At 39.4% G+C, this 13,454-nt stretch overlaps 1 protein-coding gene and 1 long non-coding RNA gene across 2 annotated transcripts in view; one reads left to right on the top strand and one right to left on the bottom strand.

The window, feature by feature from the left end:
* The window catches only part of LOC144463543 (uncharacterized), a 36,476-nt gene that overhangs the window by 16,014 nt on the left and 7,008 nt on the right, over positions 1-13,454 (bottom strand). The window lies entirely within an intron of this gene.
* On the top strand, positions 7,810-12,603 carry LOC117262879 (uncharacterized). Its single transcript, XM_033636065.2, has 4 exons — positions 7,810-8,346; positions 9,236-9,382; positions 9,634-9,735; positions 11,413-12,603. Exons 1-4 carry the CDS (start codon positions 8,185-8,187, stop codon positions 11,719-11,721), a joined length of 720 nt encoding a protein of 239 aa, XP_033491956.2. The 5' UTR covers positions 7,810-8,184; the 3' UTR covers positions 11,722-12,603.

The following is a 13,454-nucleotide window of genomic DNA, read 5'->3' as shown; positions in this document are numbered from 1 at the left end:
AGTTGTGCAACTTCCATCCCATTAGTACAGCACTTGCTGCTGGTGGTCCACTTGGTTGGGCTTTTAAGAGAAGAAGGTATTTTAAGGAGCATTTCCAGTGTGTTGATCCTGTTAAATATATTCTTGATTCCCAAAAGAACAAGAGCTTTCAATATGTGCCTATTCTTGAGACTTTGGAGAAAGTCTTGAAGAATAAAGACATTGCAGAGGGAATCTTATCCAGACATTCAAACAGTACTGGATATATTAGGTCAACTTTTGATGGCAAATTTTTCAAGCAAAATACCTTCTATGCTGGAGAAGAAACAAGACTCTCTATAATCCTTTATGACTTTGAGGTGTGCAACCCACTAGGAACTTCAAGAAAAAAATACGAAATAACAGCCGTTTATTGGATTTTGGCAAATGTACCCTTCCAGCTGCAATCTGCATTAACGTCAATACACCTAGCTTTACTTTGCAAAGCTGTTGATGTCAAACAGTTTGAATACAAATCAGTTTTGGAACCCCTCTTGAAAGATCTTGCCACTCTAGAACAGGACGGGATTTTCATTTCCAGTGTTGGAAAAAATATTAAAGGGACAGTACACTGTGTTGTAGCCAATAATCTCTGTGCACATTCGATCAGTGGACTAGTTGAAAGTTTCACTGGGCCGTACATCTGTAGATTTTGTCTTGGACATTCTTCAGAGTACCAGACACACGAAGTGCGGACTGGAGTGTTTCCACCTCGGACAAAGGAGGACCATAGTTTGCATGTGCAAACTGTGAGAGAAAATTCAAATTTAACCCATTGCTTTGGCGTTAAGCGGTCATGTCCATTGACTGATAAATTGACTCACTTTCACTGTGTATCTGGGTACCCACCAGATGTACTACATGACCTTTTTGAAGGCATAGTCCCAAGAGAACTAGCATTGTGTTTTCAGACTTTCACCAAGAAAAAGTACTTTAATTTGACTGAACTCAACGAGTTAATCACATGTTTTTCCTATAAGGGCTCAGACAAAGCCAACAGCCCTCAAGCAGTCCCTTAAAACTACGTTCATCGCAGAACTATAGGTGGAAATGGCCATGAAAATTGGGCCCTAATACGGTTGTTGCCCCTCATTGTTGATTCATGGGTACCTGAGGATGATTCTGCCTGGCAGGTTCTTCTGACTTTAAAAGGCGTAGTTGAATTGGTGGTTGCCCCTGTTCATGCAGTTGAAACTATTGCATACCTTGACTTGAAAATATCTGAGCATCGTGACAGATTCTTAGCAGTTTTTCCTGAAGAGACACTGACACCCAGACACCATTTTTTAGAACATTATCCTGCATTTATTGAAGAGTATGGGCCTCTGGTTGGTGTATGGACAATGCGCTTTGAAGCAAAACTCAGCTTTTTTAAGCAAGTTGTGAGTAGGGATGGGCAGCACAAGCAAAAACACTATTTGAAAATCATGGCAACTATTCGACGATTTTTCGAATAATTTCGAATAATTTACACAATGTCACGGATAAACATGGGTAAATGCATGAAAAAAAAATCACATATCACCTCTGATAATGGTTTATTCATTTAAAAACACATTGTGCACCTTTAGCACACTATTTCATGTAGTTTTTATCTGCTGGAGGGTCGCTTAGGGGAGCGTAGCGCGACAAAAATAGAAGAGCCACGTAAAATAGAGAGTTGTTGCGCGACAGATGGGGGTTGTCGTGCTGCTCCCGTTGCCGGTGGAGCTGCTGTAATTGATTAACAGGGGGGCGAGCTGCTACGGGACTCGCGCTGCAGACGTGTCACGCCGCTGAGCCCGGTCGTACGGTCCCTCGCCGCCTCCTCCGTGCCTCGCTCTCAAATGACTGTGCATACTTGTTGTAGACTTGTGATACGCAAACTTTGCACTGCACCTCATTTTCATTTATTTTGTCGAAGTTGTTCCACACGGAACTTTTTGATGACTGTAGTAGTCTCTGCATGTTTCTCCTGTTTGTAGAAGAGCATCAAACTAGCTGGCAGCCCATCTCACACCGCTGTAGCAATCCTATACTGCCCTCGTGCGGTTAAGAGCTGAATTGCATGTCAAATAAAGGGGGGAAATAAGACGGCGAATAGTAGTAGTCTAATTAAAAAAATCGATTTTTCAAAATGAAACGACTATTCGAAAATTCGAAAATCGTGACCCATCCCTAGTTGTGAGGCACACAAAGAATTTCAGAAATGTGTTGTTGACCCTTTCTACAAGACATCAGATGATGATGATGGTATGCCACTTGCATACAGATGTTGGAAAACAGCTATTGTGTGCCACAAAAATATCTGTAGTGCCTTTAGATGTGCTGCATTCAGACATACGGGAAGCTTTAAGAGAAACGTCACCGCTTCTGTCTACTGTGCAGTTAGCTAACACTGTCACCTGCTATGGAACAAGGTACACTGTTGGGATGATCTTGTCTTATGGCTCTACTGGGGACTTCCTGACTTTGCTGAGATTATTCAGATAGCCATTTTGAACAACTGTGTACATTTTATTGTAAAGTTACTTGATGCCTGGTATGAAGAGCATCTAAGGTCTTTTCAACTAGAGAACACTGGTAAAATGTCTCGTCGAGCAGCAGAAACTTGGTGATGTGTACCCCTTGGCTGCATACAGTGTGGGAGGAAGACGCTTGGTCACACTCAGACGTCACATCTGTTGTTCGTTTTAGGTAATTTTAAAATATGTTAACCTTTACGTCTTATCTGTATTGTAGCCCATTGTTTTGGAAATATAACAATACAGTGTCCTTTTTTGTTGACATTTTAGCAATTTAATGACAATCATAATTATGGCATACACATTTAATGTTATGATTATAAACCAGTGTAGTGTTTCACTTGAATAAGCACAGATTTTTATGATGTTTATTTTCATTATCGATGAATCTGTCAATTATTTTCTCGATTAATTGTTTAGTCCAGCAAATGTCATAAAATAACAAAAAATGTTGGTTTCCCAAAAGTCGAAAGTGACGTCCTCAAATGTCTTGTTCTCAACAAAATATTCACATTTGAGTAGTGATGTTACGCTCGAGCCAGTTTGCGCGACACAGTGTCGATCTTTTGAAGTGCAAGTGTTCTGAGGCAGTGTTTCGATCCCTGCTTCGGCACGCCCACAATCATGTGACTACCGGGAGCGAGGCCTCCTTACAGGCAGTCTTGAGGCTTTTCCAGGTCCTCCACTTAGATGCAGTTCTGACACACAGCCAGCAGATGTCACTCTTCTGACTGTATGAAATGCTTCGAAGCAGTGTGTCATTCTTGAAGCAGGTGTGTCAAAGTGGTTCAATGCTTCATGAAGCTTCGATTTCACCATCACTACATTTGAGAAGCTGGAATCAGAGAATTTTGATTTATTTTTTGAAATGACTCAAAATGATTAATTGATTATCAAAATAGTTACTAATATTAATTGATTATTGCAGCTGTAGTTTATTTCTACAAACTGATTAATTTTAAAAAGCCATGATAAAATGATGAACTGAATTTGCATCTTAAGTCAAATAATTGAGGGACATTAAATATGACAATTAAAAATTTTATTTCCTTACTTTGTCTTGAATGATGGATTAATATTTGAATGTTTCAACGGAGTGGAAAAACATTTTAAAAATAGCTTTCACTTTTATTTTTCAATTTAACATTAATTCATTTCCATGTTTCTGCTTATTGTATACATTCTCACATTTTGTTTCCTGCTTAAAAATGTACATTTAAACACAGCTCTTAAATTTCATGATGTGTAAGCAGGGTGCCACATAAAACCTGAATCAGTCCAACACACACCTCAGCAGTATGAATTCTGATTGGACACACAACTCACAACATTTACGGCAACACAAAAGGTCATCAGTGTTGCCTTGTTGGTGGTCATTTTGGCATCCTGCTGACCTAAGTGATCATAATGGAAAACAGATGTATTGCAGGAAATAAATGTATTGTGAAATTGAATATGATAGGCAGAAATTATTAAAATTAATGATAAAAAGATACATTTAAAATGATTTTATAAAATAAAATTATAGTTTTTATTACAATTTGTAAGATTACAGTAATGTGTAATTATATTTTAAATGTATAATTTCAAAACAGAATAAGTAAATATTTTAATTATAATTTAATTACCCTTAACATTCTCTTGGCATTTATTAATTATTTAAATGTTAATAACTCTATTTATTCTGGTGGCACACTCCAGGATCTTCATTACATTATTACATTGTATACACTATGTTTGGTCTCATGTAGGTTAATTCAGGGTGAGTGGGACATCAGGTTGGGTGGGACAGTATAAGTAAATTGGCTGTATTTTCTCCCCTGGTCATCGAAAATAAAAACTTTTTTTTGCTGAGCCTTGCTGTGAAACCACATTATCAGAGTTGCTTACACTCATTGGTGTGATGTCACACGTGGGGGTGGGGCCAACATCAATGAGGAAGGTGACCCTGCATAACCCAAGGTGAGGAAAATGGCATAAGATTTTGATTGTTATGATCATAAGGTTATAAAAATGTTTTTACCATGATATTGCAGAAATATTTGCTGGAAACATGAATTTGATGCACTTCTACAATAAAATCAGAAAAAAATGTTAAGATTATGTTTACATTTATGGAATTAGGCTATTTTTATTTTGTCCCACCCACCCAAACTGTGTTTGGGTGAGTGGGACAGCACCAAAAGGCACTCTTAATGAATAAAAATGATCAATCCTGCCATAGGGAATCATTATATACAGTACAGGCCAAAAGTTTGGACACACCTTCTCATTCAATGCGTTTTCTTTATTTTCATGACTATTTACATTGTAGATTCTCACTGAAAGCATCAAAACTATGAATGAACACGTGGAGTTATGTACTTAACAAAAAAAGGTGAAATAACTGAAAACATGTTTGATATTCTAGTTTATTCAAAATAGCCACCCTTTGCTCTGATTACTGCTTTGCACACTCTTGGCATTCTCTCCATGAGCTTCAAGAGGTAGTCACCTGAAATGGTTTTCCAACAGTCTTGAAGGAGTTCCCAGAGGTGTTTAGCACTTGTTGGCCCCTTTGCCTTCACTCTGCGGTCCAGCTCACCCAAAACCATCTCGATTGGGTTCAGGTCCGGTGACTGTGGAGGCCAGGTCATCTGCCGCAGCACTCCATCACTCTCCTTCTTGGTCAAATAGCCCTTACATAGCCTGGAGGTGTGTTTGGGGTCATTGTCCTGTTGAAAATTAAATGATCGTCCAACTAAACGCAAACCGGATGGGATGGCATGTCGCTGCAGGATGCTGTGGTAGCCATGCTGGTTCAGTGTGCCTTCAGTTTTGAATAAATCCCCAACAGTGTCACCAGCAAAACACCCCCACACCATCACACCTCCTCCTCCATGCTTCACAGTGGGAACCAGTCATGTGGAATCCATCCGTTCACCTTTTCTGCGTCTCACAAAGACACGGCGGTTGGAACCAAAGATCTCAAATTTGGACTCATCAGACCAAAGCACAGATTTCCACTGGTCTAATATCCATTCCTTGTGTTTCTTGGCCCAAACAAATCTCTTCTGCTTGTTGCCTCTCCTTAGCAGTGGTTTCCTAGCAGCTATTTGACCATGAAGGCCTGATTCGCGCAGTCTCCTCTTAACAGTTGTTCTAGAGATGGGTCTGCTGCTAGAAGTCTGTGTGGCATTCGTCTGGTCTCTGATCTGAGCTGCTGTTAACTTGCGATTTCTGAGGCTGGTGACTCGGATGAACTTATCCTCAGAAGCAGAGGTGACTCTTGGTCTTCCTTTCCTGGGTCGGTCCTCATGTGTGCCAGTTTCGTTGTAGCGCTTGATGGTTTTTGCGACTCCACTTGGGGACACATTTAAAGTTTTTGCAATTTTCTGGACTGACTGACCTTCATTTCTTAAAGTAATGATGGCCACTCGTTTTTCTTTAGTTAGCTGATTGGTTCTTGCCATAATATGAATTTTAACAGTTGTCCAATAGGGCTGTCGGCTATGTATTAACCTGACTTGTGCACAACACAACTGATGGTCCCAACCCCATTGGTAAAGCAAGAAATTCCACTAATTAACCCTGATAAGGCACACCTGTGAAGTGGAAACCATTTCAGGTGACTACCTCTTGAAGCTCATCGAGAGAATGCCAAGAGTGTGCAAAGGGTGGCTATTTTGAAGAAACTAGAATATAAAACATGTTTTCAGTTATTTCACCTTTTTTTGTTAAGTACATAACTCCACATGTGTTCATTCATAGTTTTGATGCCTTCAGTGAGAATCTACAATGTAAACAGTCATGAAAATAAAGAAAACGCATTGAATGAGAAGGTGTGTCCAAACTTTTGGCCTGTACTGTATGTTCCAGATTAATAGTTCCTAACCTTCTTGTGTGTGCAGACCCAAAATCTACCACACAATTGTTGATGGAGCACCTCAGTTTTACTGCTAGCCCGACTACCTAGCTAGCAAAACAGCTAGCATAAACAGCAAGTGTACCCAGCCTACTAGGGATGCATGATAACAGAATATTTCCCAGGATCTAATTTGCAAATTGTCCCCAACTCTTCAAGCCTATTGTTGATGATAGGATATATAGAGGAACACACACACACACACCAGCCAATACAAACTGCACGCATGCACATACAGACACACACACTCACACACACACACACACACACACACACACACACACACCTCTGCCAATACAATGCAACACAGTAATCAGATAATATGTGTACTAGATGCAGACGTAAAGTCTTTTCAAAGTAACAACAGTAGGGAACATTTGTTCATGTGTCAACCTATACAAAGTTTAGACTTGATTTCTTTCCAAACTAATCCTGATTAATCCACTGCAGAAAGAATGGCACCAGAGAGGCAGAGGGGGAATGAGAAGGCAAGAAGAAAAGTACAGGGAGAGAACAAAAAGTTAAACAAATGTGTTGTCCCACTCACCCAAATGTCCTGTCCCACTCACCCAAATCTCACACACAAAAACGAATTTTAGTCAGTTCACAAAAAAGGGTATGCCATGCATCCATGGAACATAATCAGATCTTCTTTCCTCCTCAAATGGATAGGTAACATCTTCAGCATTACAGAAATGTATCATATGTTGGGTTATTTTTTGAAATCCATAGCCAGAAATCTCACACAATGCAGAAAACCGAAAACTGTCCCACTCACCCTGAACTTACCCTACTGTATAAGCTTCTGCTTGTGATGCCATTGAACTTTTGTCTATTCTTGTCAGGATGGCAGAGATGGAGGCAAAGCTCCGAGTAATAATTGATGACCGAATTGAGAAGTTGGTCCTTCCATCAGGAATCCCACCCACTGTGGAGGAGCTGCAAACTATTGTGAAGGAGACCTATGGGATTTCTGATGAGTTCAGTCTTCAGCATTTGGACTTGGAATTTGAAGATTACTTTACTCTTCACAACACTGACCTTATTAAACACAAAGACACCATAAAGGTTGTTCACACTGCCCCGATTCTTCTAAACTTGTATCCAGTTGATGAAAGTTTGGACAGTTCCTTTGTTCAACAGTCAACTGACTGTGACTCTGCATCATTTGCAGAGTCAACTGCATCAAATGCAGAGTCAACTGCATCAAATGCAGAGTCATCTGCTGGAACATCTTCTTCACGGGACACCATTATCCTGTCTAGGCGAAGTACCACAGAACGTTGTCAGCCATGGCCAAAGCAGTTCCCCATTCCACAGTTTGCATATGAAACTGAGATGTGCCTTGAAAGAGCCACTGAGGACTACAAGAAGAATGGAACACTTCTGACTACCTCTAAGATCAAGGCAGACATACTTGAAAAACTGGCTGAAACTGTATATACATATACAGCCTATCCATCAGGTTCACAGATAAGTGATGTTGCTGAGGCACTTGTCAATAAATACCCTTGTCTCAAGGAACCCGGCTCCTTTGCAGGTTACTATGGCTGGCAGCAAAGCCTGAAATACAAGATGTCAAATTATCGCCCCAAACTCCGAGGCTACGGTGTTCCTGAGGTGTTATGCAATGTACTGAAAGGCAAGACCCCTGCGGACCAGAAGTCTGCAAAGAATGTAAAATAGCCTCGAAAGGCAGAGGTAAACTTCCTTCCTCCTTACCCGGCCGGAGAGGATGAAAAAAGTCAAGAACAAGAGATGATTCAGTTGCTTACTGAAGTAAAGAAAAAGGACAACAACGCATTGATAAAAGAAAAAATGGCCAAAACATTTGTACACAGACAAAACAAAATCATCAACCAGTCACCCAGCATGGAGGACATCAAAGCCAGATGGCCCGCTCTATTTGAGACACCTCACGTGAGTTACAAGTGCATGCTAATTAGAAATATCCCTAGTCCATTGTGAAGGATTGCACTTGTGGTTCTGCATTTAGCTCTTAGATACAAAATGTGTGTTACGTTACTGTCATCTATTTTCTAGATCAGATTTTGGAAAGATAAGTTTTTGTTGCATTACATGGTTATACAGTTTCTAAGGAATCATTTTAAATAATAGAGGAACTACCAACATTGAAGATTGTAGTATGTTAACCAAAATATTTTATTAAAAGGGTCATATTATGCCCCTTTCCTAGTTTGATATTGTCATATCTGTGATGTATTTACAAACGGCATGTTTTTATTATCAAAAAGCTCCTAGTTACAGCTGTACAAGCCATGGATACAGACCCTTTGTCTCACTGAGCCTGAAGCCTCCCCTTCCGAAAAGCCCACTCTGCTGTGATTGGCCAGCTCCTTAGAGCATGTCGGAAGTGTCACACCTCTTACCATAACCAGAGTTCAGCTACCTAGCGAGCCATGGGGTGAAGAAAGATGCAGCGGCAGTTACAAATTCTATGCCCCTCGTGACATTAAGTGGAGCCACAAATCTGAATGGCTGTTAATCACATGAGTACAGAGCAAGCAGCCCACATTAAACTGACTGAGTTGTTATTTCAGTTTCTGTGTTAGTAGGCATATCAGAGACCCAAATAAAAAAAGTGATTTTTTTTCATAATATGACCCATTTAACATGCTGTAGAGTCTAACCCAGAAGGTAAACAATCGACAAACATGGAGGCCATAAAATGATGTGAAAACGATGATCAGAAATAGGTTGCTTCTTGCTTTTGAAAAATGTTGTAAGAACAGTATATATGTTTGTAATATTTGAGGCTTTAAAGCTGGTTTCATGATTTGTCTTTCAGATCCAGGATGACTTTCACAGAATCACAATGGTGCATCTTGAATCGAAGTTCATGTCCAAGTTGGATGAATATACTCCTCGGCTTCTGAACCTCTTCCACTCCAAGGGCAGAAGCATGGGGTTGAGGTTGCAGGCTATCCTACTCAAGGTATCCTTCATTGAGTATTATGTTTGCTAATATTTTATCTTAGGAATTTTGTGATCAAACTGCTGGAATATCATTACTTAAATTTACAGGAGGTAATGTTAGCCTGTGATTCTCTATAAATGGAGTATGAAATAACTGCATAAGAATTTGTGTTTCATTATACTGGTCCCTGAGACGGCACAGGACGGATCCTTGTTAGGGGCTTATTAACAGTAATATAAACCACCTGGTGTTTATTTTTGTCATTTCAGACTCCAAGCAATCCTAACATCAACATGACCAGAGATGTTGTCATTCGATGTTTGATGGTGTACCTTGGGGAATCTACAGATCAACTCTTAAAAGAGTATGATGTAAGTTGAAGTACATGTTAAAATATAAAGAAGGTGGTCTCTCTCATCTCTTGTACCTGGTATGTCTTGGGAAGGTCAAATCACAAAATAGTCATAACTATATTTCTCCCAGTCTTCTTGGCAAGCTACATCATTGTCCTCTGTTTAAGTGTGTGCTTAAAAGTTTTTGTTTTCCATTAAGGAATTTTTAAGTGCTACTGCAGAAATAGGAGGTGTTATGTAAGGGATAATGTATAATGAGCCGGTGAATACTGGGAAAATAACTCCCGACGGGAATAGAACCCTGACGCGCATTTCCTGCTTATTACACGGCTAATCATCAGTTAAATAAATAATTTGAGACAGAATATTGATTAATTATACGATTTTTATTGATTTAGAAATTAAATCGGGAGGAGAGAAAAAAAGACTGCCGGCAACGGCTGAATCTCCTTGTCAGGGCAGCGTCCCTAGCAACGCTGGGCTACATAGCAGTGGTCATTACACAGTAATATCAGACCTCTGAATGCCACGACTGACCAATCAGAATACAGCATTTAATAGGGCCGTGTAATAATAAACGCTTACTATCTCAATTTGATTTCACCAACTGGCAGAATTTAAAACTTGTCAGTAGTTTATGTAATCTTTTTCCTAAGAATGCTTTACCTAACAACTGTATTTTTCTGTCTTATTTTTTTTATATCTTTATAATTTGTCCCTAAAAGCTAGCTAAGAAATGCTGGCAAAAGAGCTGCTTTGTGAATACAAAGACATTTTTACAGAGAGACTGAGGCAACTTCTTAAATAAGCGAAGGAGAGCGGAGTTGAACCAGTTGCTGTGGAAGACTTCAAGCTTCAGGAATGAACTTACAGTGCCACATAAGTCTTGTTTCCACTATCAGTACGGTGCATTACAGTACAAATTGGTATGGTAATGGTTCGGATCGGTAACGGATAGCTTTGCGATTCCACTGTATAGGGGACCCTTATAGTAGTAGGCAGAGTGTGGACTACTGAAAAGGTACAGGCACTGCCCCATTGAGCTCCTGCTGCACGATGATACAGAGCAGTGCCTGTACCTCTTCAGTAGTCCACACTCTGTTGTTAGCAGGTTCCGACATTTTCCTCTTAAGAAAATACAAACAGCAGATACAAACGGCAAGTACCCGGACCAAAGGGTTACAAAAATCATAACCCTTCCATGGTAATGGAAACGCAAAAATAAGCGTACCGTGTCGTCTTGTACCGCACCGTAGCGCATAGTGGAAACATGGTTATAGAGATTGGTTGACAGGTGACCAGCCTGTGTTAGCGAATGTAGATTAAGATATTCATCAATACAGTGCCAGGAAGAAATGATGTAGTAATGGAATGATTTCATTTCAGAAATTTCATTGACAAATATTTACAACTGTAACTCACTTCAGCCCATCATCGTGTGATTGAATTATTTTGATTTGTTGGTGAGCTGATTGGATCATTTTCAACTTACTTGGTGTGAAAATATGCTTTTATGTACGTTTTTTATGTGTTATCTCAGATTTTTCTAAAACACTGACATAAATAGAGTGCATTACAGGCAACGGCTATGACAAACCCAGATTTTCTTGTCCAAACAGTTGGAAGCAATTTGTGAAATAGGACCCTCTCCTTTGGCTGTACTGTCTGATATGCACAATGTTATTGCTATTACAGGATGCTGATGAAGACAGTGTGTCGCAGGACCTTGCTGTTCAAAGCTTGAAGATCTACAACATCAAAGCTAATACGTCAGAGGATCCAGACGACATCAGTATCGTGGTGGAGGGCGTGAAAGTTCTGACTGCTCTGGGTAACTTTCCAAGGGCTTGCTCCCTGCTCATTGGGTTGACGTATGCTGTGAATCTTGCCTATCCAAAGGAGCTCAGGTACACGTTTGAAGTGTTTCAGAAACTTCTCCTCGAGCTGGATAGTTCAAAACTCTCCCCAAAAGTGAACAGCCTCAGGACTAAGCTACTGGCTTAAGAAAGGGGACCCTTGCTAATCAAAAGGGAATTGACAAGTCACTGTCAAAACTGACACACAAGACTTTGTGAAATGCTTGCGTTTCAGTGAAGTTAGTTAACATTAAGGCAATATCAGTCAAATTTGGATTTCTGCATGTGTATTTTTTTTTTTCTTGCAGTACATTACAAGTGTTAATATGTTGAATTTTTCTGTTATTGCACTACAATGTTGTTAAATGCTTCCATGCCATTGGATGGAACCACCCATTCAAGAACCACCCTTTCTAAGGACAGACCCATTTGTTACATTGCTTTGCATCTGTTCAGGTTGAGGTACATACCTGTCTGTCACATGACCCTTGTGTAGCTGTGACATTTTGTGGACGGTCCATGCAGGCTTCACCACTGAAGGGTGATGATCTCCAGGCTGCACAACTTTGGTGTGTTGTAATATATCATTTGCACTATATATATAATCTGTTTTTTGTTGAGTTCTGTCTTTCAACTTACTGTTAGAATAGGAAAATAAGTGTCACAGAGTCAAGGTCCCCAATACAGTGACATGATGTAGCATAAAAACACAACAAAAGAAAATAGAAGTGTTCATGCCACATGGGTCTCACCCATCTCTCACATTTTGTCATGTAGAATGGCTGAGGTGTTTTCCCCAGTTAACCTTTACATTCATACCTGTTCTGTCCTCTTTATGCCCTTTAAACATAAAGTGTACTTTTATATGATTGATAGAAAATTGTTGAAGCAGGCTTAACTGAGTCCCAGTTAATTGTTGTTCATGTGATGGTTCTAAAAAATCATATTAACCATACTTTGAGCGGAGTGGCATCATGTTTTTGACTTGATACTGATATATATATAGCTCCTCCTCTGTTTTATTGTTGTATTTTGGCATTTTGCACTTGTTGAGTGCTGGATAAACATGTTTTAAAAAGTTGCAGAAATAAATGTTTATCTGCTGCTGTTTTATGCATTGTAATCTGTTGATTTCTTTATGCCACAATTTACTTAATTTTGGTCAGGATATTGGGTAAATTAGACAGACAAATTATGGCAACAAAGTGACATTCAATATTACTGAATAGATTTAAAGTCCTGTGATACAAATTAAAACTTAAAATTTAACAATTATTTTAGGTACAGGTAAATAAGAACAACAGTGTAAATGGGTTGAATTAAGCAACAATGTGCTAGAATATGAGTTGATATAATTTATTTTATTTAGTGAATCCAAATCATTTTTATTCAGATATTTAGTAAATGTAAATCAATTTCACCTAGATTATCAGTAAATATGAATCAGTTTGGCAATATAACTCATCATTTGGCATGCTATTACTAAATCCAACACATTTCAACTGTTGCTTTTATTAACATGTACTTTTTTTTTTTTTTTTTTTTTACTTGGCTGCATTGGTCTTCATAGCTTAGCGCCACTAAAGGGTGTAAGCTTCTTGTGAAGATTGATGCACTGTTAATCTTGCAGTCAAGTATTTTATACCCATAATGCGTGGTTGTGACCGTCACCCACCCTCCCTGGAGACTAGCCTATCAGCCTTTATTGGAAAAACTTCCTAATATGAGTCAGAGAGGGCCGTGATACACCAAAGTGTGTCAGGGGGAAAGTAAGGAAACAAGCAAGGGGGAGGGGGCAGGTGCTTAAGTCCTGAGTTATATAGTGATAGTGCATGCGGAGAAGAAGGAGGAAAAACAAACAAACAAACAAACGAAAAAAAA

Source organism: Epinephelus lanceolatus, chromosome 5 (assembly GCF_041903045.1).
Source record: "Epinephelus lanceolatus isolate andai-2023 chromosome 5, ASM4190304v1, whole genome shotgun sequence".
NCBI lineage: Eukaryota > Metazoa > Chordata > Actinopteri > Perciformes > Serranidae > Epinephelus > Epinephelus lanceolatus.
Note: the sequence above shows the minus strand (reverse complement) of the source record. Positions and strands in the feature narration are given on the sequence as shown.